The sequence below is a fragment of the Electrona antarctica genome (genome assembly GCF_951216825.1).
Source record: "Electrona antarctica genome assembly, chromosome: 18".
NCBI lineage: Eukaryota > Metazoa > Chordata > Actinopteri > Myctophiformes > Myctophidae > Electrona > Electrona antarctica.
This window is the reverse complement of record NC_136799.1, coordinates 6,294,082-6,303,262: the sequence shown is the minus strand read 5'-3', so window position 1 is coordinate 6,303,262 and position 9,181 is coordinate 6,294,082. Positions and strand designations below refer to the sequence as shown.

At 46.4% G+C, this 9,181-nt stretch overlaps 1 protein-coding gene across 1 annotated transcript in view; it reads right to left on the bottom strand.

Moving 5' to 3' along the window:
• Positions 1-3,695: 3,695 nt before the first annotated feature.
• dact1 (dishevelled-binding antagonist of beta-catenin 1) overlaps positions 3,696-9,181 on the bottom strand; it is a 29,652-nt gene continuing 24,166 nt past the window's right edge. The window contains exon 4 of the mRNA XM_079528966.1: positions 3,696-8,469. Within this exon, the coding sequence (XP_079385092.1) occupies positions 6,209-8,469 (2,261 nt within the window). The 3' untranslated portion in view covers positions 3,696-6,208. The remainder of the gene's footprint in view (positions 8,470-9,181) is intronic.

Below are 9,181 nucleotides of genomic sequence, written 5' to 3'. Positions count from 1 at the left end.
AATGCCCCTTTTAGGGTTTTTAATTCACCTTTCCAGTCCAGTGCAGATTATGGTACAAATGGTCAGCAAAGACTAAAAAGAATTTGGCCAAAATAACAGTTGTACAAACATAACCACACTTGAAGACAACACTACTGAACAACACCTAAAACAACGAGAAGCTATAACAGGCCATACCTTTACTTTCCAAAGGGCCCTGGCAGCTCTCACTTAGGCTGTTACCTGTGTGTCAACCAAGGTCTAACTCCCACACATCACCTGCAGGCTCCCTTTTATAGGAGTGAGACATACCAAACCACATCACAGCAAATTGGCAATTCAATTAACTCACCATAAGAAAACAAAAGGCCAATTTAGTTAACACACCATTACTGAAGGTTTTACCATTAACTTAAACATGAGATTCCAGACGTCCATTCATACACATACTATAGTTTCGTTTTAAATAAGATTGCTCTCGAATCAAACACCCCTCCTCCTCTGCAGCACTTGGTACCTTCCCAACCAACATAGGCATGCCACTGCAGAGAAGAGAGGTGACTCACAATCAATTCAACTTCACATCAATAAATATACATTTAAAACCATTAGTAGTATACTTCAGCAATGCATTTCAGTTGCAGTATTGACCCGCCACTTCCAAGCCGGCTGATTGATAATGAATTGGAAGCAGGTGTAGTAAAGTTTATGCAATATGTCCCCAATCATTGCCTGTGTATAGGCCAGGGCACGGGCTGTCCCGTGACAGGCTATACATTCTATGAGTTGTATGTGTCCACCTGTGTATTTTTTATGCATTTTTAGTTTTGTAATATCACTGTCTTCTTCTTGCAGCTGTGGTTGTGCTACAGGAGTCGTGTATCATTCACTGCAAAGCAAACTAGGTTTGTGCTGTTCTTTTTAATGATTTTTTATTTTTATTTTAAATAGCCACTGTTTTCCACCGGTATTTTACCGTTTGGTTTGATTATTATTGGCATTTGCGGTTCAGTTCTAGCAGGTGTTACAGACATATATTGATGTGTGCTAATGAGTCTGCTCTCTTTTGTCGACAGTATCCTCCGTGCTACACGGCCTCCACTCTGTTGGGACTGCACTGTCGACAGTATCCTCCGTGCTACACGGCCTCCACTCTGTTGGGACTGCACTGTGGGACCTTTTGGTTATTATAGTGGTGCAGTATCCTCCGTGCTACACGGCCTCCACTCTGTTGGGACTGCACTGTGGGACCTTTTGGTTATTATAGTGGTGTATATTAAATGGTGTGTATATTTATTAAACCCTGACATGGCATGATATTTTGTACAAGTATTTTAGAAGAGTTTGGTTTGGTTTGGTTTATAAACCCCTGACATCACCTCTTGTGCCACGCTGGCTTGGAAGACACATGTGAGAATGAAATACTGAACCTTGTAGAATTTAACCTAGCATATCTTCCATGGCCTAGTGAGAATGTGTGAACAGTCCTGCAGACTTTGGAAGCCAATCAGGATGGAAAATGAAATATCTGACCGATTGTTGGCCTTGAGCACATGACTATAGAGATGATTTGCATGAGGTTCGGAGACAGGAATATCCGCACTCTTGAGTAGTTTCTTATGGACTCGTTTTATTTTTGCGTGAACGAACACAGCAGCAGTCTACCTAGAGAAACGGACGCGCTTCGGCACGTCTGCCTTCCTCAGCGTTTCAAACGGAGGTTCGGACAGTACTCGGGAGTGAGTGATTTTACTGTGCAAGGAGAGAGAGAGAAACAGGGGTCAATCTTAGAGGATCATACCAGTTTAGCTTATTGATTATGATCTGTGTTGTTTATCGATTTGTGTTTATTGATTATGATTCCTGCTATTTAATATTGATTAGGATCTGTTATCTTTGACATGTTGACCAGCAGTTCATACATAGACTAATGGTGGTCTGTTCTATATATAGTTGTTATTGCTGTATACAGTATTTCACTTTACTTCATCAACCTGGTTTTCTGGTATACTTTGTTCTTCCATTCTATTTTTTATTCTCATGTAATAATTCTATTGTACTTCGCAATGTTGTAATGTAATTACTACTACTCACTGTTCCAGTAACAGGACACTCTGCTATTTTTGAAAAGCCAAATACAAAAATCAGTTATCGGTCTCTCTCTATTAACATTTTGTGCCCAAGACGTCTGTGGACGTCCTTGGTATTACCGCATGGGCATAGCCCAAGACGTCTGTGGACGTCTTTGAAAAAAAATACGTGGTGCCAAAGTTTGTGTTTTCGCCATTGAGAATGCATTTGGCGTTTAAATTAAATAACTCAGAAACTATAAAACATTTCAAAGTAAAAAGTTCCAGCATGTGTCTCCACAGTCAGCTGAATTATAAAAAATGTGAATGGATTTTCTAGGTGAAAGTGATTTTTGGGCAGTTTTGCGTGGGCTCTCAATGTGTTAAAAACATGCTAGTTCGGCCTGGGCCATGGCTCAATGGCACCTTGGCTGGTAATCCAGTCGACTCCCGATCCCGACGGCCTTTACTGCATGTCTTCCCCCCATCTCTCTCTCCCCATTTCCTGTCGGCCTACTGTCTGTCCCTCCATAAAAAATATATAAAATAAAGGCGAAAGCCACAAAAAAACAGTTAAAACACATCAACACGGCAGCTATGATGAGAATAGAACAAGAAACAGGGTTTTAAGAGTTTAAAGCCAAAATTTTAATGAATGAAGCGATAAAAAGATGAAGTATAACGTATTGACATACATAGACAGTATATATACACACACACACACACACACACACACATCATAATTCTGTACATGTGGTTCACAGCTCTCTGGCTGCCGGTCTCCAGGGTTACGCTCAATTCACCTCAGCGTCATTTTTTTAAATCAGTGCTTCTAAAACCGTCTCATGGCAAGGAAAAGGACTCCGGGCCCATATTGATGTGAATCATGTGATGTAGTATTTGGCCGCCAACCAAAAAGAGAAGATTTGTGTTTTTTTTTTTAAAGTAAAGATTACCACACAAAAAAACAAAACAAAAACATGTTTTATGCATAGTATGCAATATGGTTCAAATGATTGTGAATGATGCTACATTAGAATAATTAATTTAGCATGTTTTTAAGCCACAGTATTTGACTATGGGGACGTCAAAATGTGAAACAGCTAGTAGTCTTTTAAACCACATGAACCCTACTAGTGAACGTCAAGGTGAAACAGCTAGTAGTCTTTTAAACCACATGAACCCTACTAGTGAACGTCAAGGTGAAAGAGCTAGTAGTCTTTTAAACCACATGAACCCTACTAGTGAACGTCAAGGTGAAAGAGCTAGTAGTCTTTTAAACCACATGAACCCTACTAGTGAACGTCAAGGTGAAAATAGCAGATCAGAGCTATTTTCGGCTAAAAGAGGTCGTGTGGAGCGACCCTAGTACAGGGCCCTGGGGGACCCCTGCTCATGGGTTTAAGTGGCTAAAACTTAAAATAAGTCAATAATACATTGTATACAGTATGTTCAGTTGGGTGGTTTGGCTTATCGTCGGTTTAGTGTGTTCTAGTCGGCGTTTTTGAACGGACCATTCCACCCATTCAGGACGGGAACCCCTTTTGTTGTGTTTTATTACGTTATACTTTAGCTATTGAAAAATAGCAGATCTACAAGCTCGTAGCGTGGCACTCGGTGCCGCGCTACGAGCTTGTAAATCTGCTATTTTTTAGAAAAATCGTGAAAATGTGGGGGAAATCTTTGAATATATATTCCTTCAGAGTGAACGTTTCTTTTTTATTAAACTCAAATATTTACTTCTGGGGGTCCCTGGAACTACATATTTTCAGATGGGGGTCCGCAGCCAAATACAGATCATTCTGGGGGTCCTTGAAATGAAAAAGGTTTGAGCACCACTCACATAGAAACATTTTTTTCAGAAAACTGTTAAGATTTTTTTTTTTTAATCAGCCTCAGTCCTAAATGGGTAAAATGACGAAGGTGAATTGACCCCAACCTGCTCCAGGTGTGAAAATGAAACTGTGGCAACAGGTTCCACAAAATAAAAAATATATAAAACATATTACAAATCATACCTGTGAGTTGGGCTTTAGTTTTGGTGAGAGAGGCTGCACTGGTTTAAGAGATGCTCGGTGGAGTTTACACATAATCCAAGCAATTCCTGAAGAATTCATGAAGATCAGCACATCATACAACGAAGATGTATGGAGGATAAAACCTGGTTCAAGTGGTTGAACTGGGCCTTAGATTGGCAGTAAACACCTGACCAGCCTGCTCTCCATCAAAACAAAAGGCCACATTACTGCGCTCACGTTTAGAGGCGGCTTTGTTTTGAGGCTACTTTTATATACTTGATTACTGCAATAAACTCCACCTATGCCGCTCTCCGCCCATCCCATCGTGACCGGCGGGAAGATATAGCGTCTCTCCTTAAAACAAGCGCACCCTGCCTCCCAGTAATCCTCCTAACTCAATCAAAACGTACCGGAGCGTAGTAGGACTTCAAATAAGTACCAGCCAAATATATTAGTTTTTAAATAGCTTTCATCAAAACAACTTGCATTAGAACCATTTAACCAAACAAAAGAAAACAAGTAAGGGAGAAAAAAACAAACAGATTTGGCGATGGCGTTTTGGGCTGTGATCAATACTGTCGTTGGGGTGTGGTGGTTACAGCCAATGGACACACAGTTGCACAATAATAATAAATATACAAAATATAAGGCTAGAAACACAACAACAGGCCTCTGTTGAGTCGCTTGTGTCAAAGTGCAGGGTAGAGAGACACCACACATCTCTAGATCAGTCCAGTCCACTTTAACCTCGTTCCCAGCCTTATCTTTAATCTCACAAAGACAAAAGCCGGTGAAAGAACTACAGCCCAAAGTGTCTCGGGGGGTGGGTGGGACTACCTCCCCCAGAAGCTGTCTTTTTTCCTTTTTCTTGATGACGATGGTTTTCATGCCCTGGGAATGTAAACAGTTATGCACAGGATCAACCGGTGAGTCCACTCTGAAGACACTTTGGGCTGCAGTTCTTCTTGTCCAGCCCTAAAAGTTCAATTCAGCACATTTTAGATTAGTCTAAAACACAGGAGGAGGTTCCCAAACCTGATCCTCTGTCAAAACCAGCCATACTAGAGGTCCTGGTAGGACATAAAACCAGCCGTACTAGAGGTCCTGGTAGGACATAAAACCAACAGCACTAGAGGTCCTGGTAGGAGATAAAACCAACAGCACTAGAGGTCCTGGTAGGACATAAAACCAACAGCACTAGAGGTCCTGGTAGGACATAAAACCAACAGCACTAGAGGTCCTGGTAGGAGATAAAACCAACAGCACTAGAGGTCCTGGTAGGACATAAAACCAACAGCACTAGAGGTCCTGGTAGGACATAAAACCAACAGCACTAGAGGTCCTGGTAGGACATAAAACCAACAGCACTAGAGGTCCTGGTAGGACATAAAACCAGCGGTACTGGAGGTCCTGGTAGGACATAAAACCAGCGGTACTAGAGGTCCTGGTAGGACATAAAACCAGCGGTACTGGAGGTCCATGAGAACCAGGGATGGGACGCATCGATCTAGAATGGTGGAACACGTAGAATACTGATAATCATTACAAATTGAAACCCAAAAAGCTTCAGTCAGTTCAGCCAATAGGCACTTGTTGGCCATAAAGATGAACCAATTTGATTGGCTATGCCTGAGTTCCACAACACACACTGGAAACCCCACCCTCCACGAAAACAAACAAAAACCTAAACAAAAAAGAACAGAGAAAACACAATAATAAAATGTAGATGAGCATCTGCTTTGGGCTGTCTGTGTAGTAGTGCAGGATGGGGCTTTTAACTTGAACTCGGATTAATCCAAGACAAGTTGCTCTTCTGTGGGTCGAGTTGATCTTATGATGGGTAATAAATTAAATTATATATAAAGGTACCCCAGGGTCAGATTTACTGACCACTGGCCCCCGATCATTAATGTTTGCTTCTGGTCAGGCTGAATGAAATGCATGCATTTCCTTTTGGGAAATGTAGACTTGACATGTTTGATATTTATGTTCATGATAATAATATCACAATTCAACAATTTAATTAAAAACATAATAAGAAAATGTCCCCCCACTGGTGTTTTGTTTTAGTTTTTTTACAAACGGAACGCTGATGGTATCGGCAACGTACGTCCATAAATATAGTTGGCCAACACTAGCACTTCACACAGTGGTCATGAGTTTCAAAGAGCCCGATTTAAACCTCAGAATCCTCTTCTTCAGATTCCGAGAGGCTTTGATCTTCACCAGAGCCGGGGTCGAGTCCCGTGTGCCCCGCGTCCCGGACCCCGCTGCCGCCGCCACTCCCGACTTGGCCCAGCCGCTGGCCCCTCCTCCTCCGCCCTCGGCTCCGCCTCCCACTCCGCTCTCCTGCGAGTCGCTCACGGAGGTGCTGTCGTCCCCCTCAAACTCGCCCTCGCTCTCACTGGACTCGCTGTCTCCGAAGCGGTTGGTGGTGTAGTTGGAGCGCTCGTCCTCGCTGGTGTCCATAATGGTGGAGTGGAAGAGCGAGGCGCACTCGGCCGAGTATTCCGAGTCGCTGCGCGCCCCCCCGCCGCCGCTGGCGGCCGGGTAGGCGTAGGGACTGGCGTAGTGCCGCTCCGCGGTCGTCAGGTATGCCGTGGTGGTGGTGGTGGTGGTGGCGGTGGCGTTCTGGCCCATCAGCTCCTTCCTCTGCCTCCGCTGGGCGCGGCGGAAGGCCTCGTCGTACGGGACCTCGGCCATGGCGCGCAGGTGCCTGTAGTCGTTGCGTTTGTACTTGGGCTTGGCCACCACGACCACCGGCTCGCGTCCGTGGTGGTGGTGGCTCCCGTGGTGCGCTCGGTGGTGGTGGTGGCTCTGCCGCGACGCGCCACACTTTGTACCGCCGTTACTGATCAGGGTGGAGGTGGCGATGGGTTTGTCCAGGAACACCTGGTCCTCCGGGATGCGTTTCAATCTGGAGGCGGACAGCCCAGGCGCACCGCCGGCAGCGGCGGTACCTCTCTTGGAGACTTTCTGGTGGTGGGGGGCGATTATTTCGTCATACTGCGGCGTCCTCCGGGAGCTGCCTCTGGGTCTGGGCGTCCTGTCGGACTTGGGTAGGCTGTTTTCACAGTTGCGGCTGGCTTTGATTGGTTGGCTCTTCTTAGCGCTCGTCTTGAGGCTCTTACTGCCGCCGCCTTTCCGCAGCTTGGCGGCGTGCCGCTGGGCGGGAAGGTGCTGACCGCTGACCATGTGACCTCCTGCTCCGCCCTCGTCCTGGCTCTGGGAGGAGGAGCCTAGGCTGACCAGCTCCGGCGGAGACCTATCACCTTTCCCGTTCGGGGTGAGAGGGAGGGGCTTATTGGGGCTCTTTTTGGGTGTGGCCGATTGGGGTTTGACAGTCCGGGGAGATTTAACGGGAGGGTCTGGGTCTGTGGTCGACGTTACAGGGCAACATGAATGTTTCAGTTCTTTGGGAGAAGAGTTCGCCGTGGGGCTTCCCAGGTAATGGCCGGGTGGAGTCCCGGTGGCTTTGCTACCAGAAGACAAGGCTTTCTTTTCCAACAAGCTGTTATTGTTCACATGAACGTCACAATTGTTCACAGCGTAGCCATTTAGTCCACTGCCGCCGACAGAGTAGCCAGCTTGTTGCGTTCCACCGTTGACAGAGCAGCCATTTGGTGCCAGGTCACCGTTGCTGGCAGAGCAGCCATTTTGTGTCTGTTCTTGTGAACGGTAAGCCTGCTCTTCTCTTTTACTCTCCGCAGACCCTCCCTCCGAGCTCGCTGTCCCCGCTAGCACCACGCCAGCCTGCCAGCTGGTCCTGGGCTCAGACCCCCTCAACGTACCCTGTCCCAGACCCGGACCCTGCTGCCTCCCACACAGACTGGCCTGCCTGTGGATGCTCTTACCCGGGTCGGTGCTGATGCTGGTCCTGGGTTTGTTGGGCCGAACCGGCTGAGACCTCCTCTGCAACAGACCGAAGATATAACCCTCCAGACGCTTGCTGGAGGGAGTCTGGGAGGAGACGCACGACGAGGGAGGAGTCATCGACCAGGAGGTGCTCTGATGGACCTGAGGCGCCGACGCGGAAGGAGCGACACGAGGAGGAGGACAGTCGGCTTTGTGTCCTTCCAGAGAAGCCTCCTGGACGTGTGGAGGTCCTTGATGGTGTCCCGACGCGCCGAGCGTCTGGAAGAACATGGGACTCTGAACGGCCACGGCGTGGAGGGGACTGGGGTAGCGGTACACGTCGCTGCCGTGCCTCGCCACCAGGTCGCACTGGTACCTGGTGGTCTGCCCCGCGGCCGGGGGGTCCACGGAGGTGGGGGGAGGGAGGTCCAGGGACGAGGCGTAGGGCGCGGAGAGCGAGCGGCGGACTGTCCCCGAAGAGCTCTGGTCCTCGTAGGGAATCCCCAAAACCAGAAGACCCTCGCAGTCTGCGTAGCCCACCAGCTCATCTGGAGAGAGAGAGAAGACAAGTATGTTAGAACCAGAATAGGGATGCTGATTGATTGATTGATTGATTGAATAATTTATTGGCAGAAATGTAATCAGTACAGGGTACAGTCAAACAGAAATGTAATCAGTACAGGGTACAGTCAAACAGAAATGTAATCAGTACAGGGTACAGTCAAACATAAATGTAATCAGTGCAGGGTACAGTCAAACAGAAATGTAATCAGTGCAGGGTACAGTCAAACAGAAATGTAATCAGTACAGGGTACAGTCAAACAGAAATGTAATCAGTACAGGGTACAGTCAAACAGAAATGTAATCAGTACAGGGTACAGTCAAACAGAAATGTAATCAGTACAGGGTACAGTCAAACATAAATGTAATCAGTGCAGGGTACAGTCAAACAGAAATGTAATCAGTGCAGGGTACAGTCAAACAGAAATGTAATCAGTACAGGGTACAGTCAAACAGAAATGTAATCAGTACAGGGTACAGTCAAACAGAAATGTAATCAGTACAGGGTACAGTCAAACAGAAATGTAATCAGTACAGGGTACAGTCAAACAGAAATGTAATCAGTGCAGGGTACAGTCAAACAGAAATGTAATCAGTGCAGGGTACAGTCAAACAGAAATGTAATCAGTGCAGGGTACAGTCAAACAGAAATGTAATCAGTGCAGGGTACAGTCAAACAGAAATGTAATCAGTACAGGG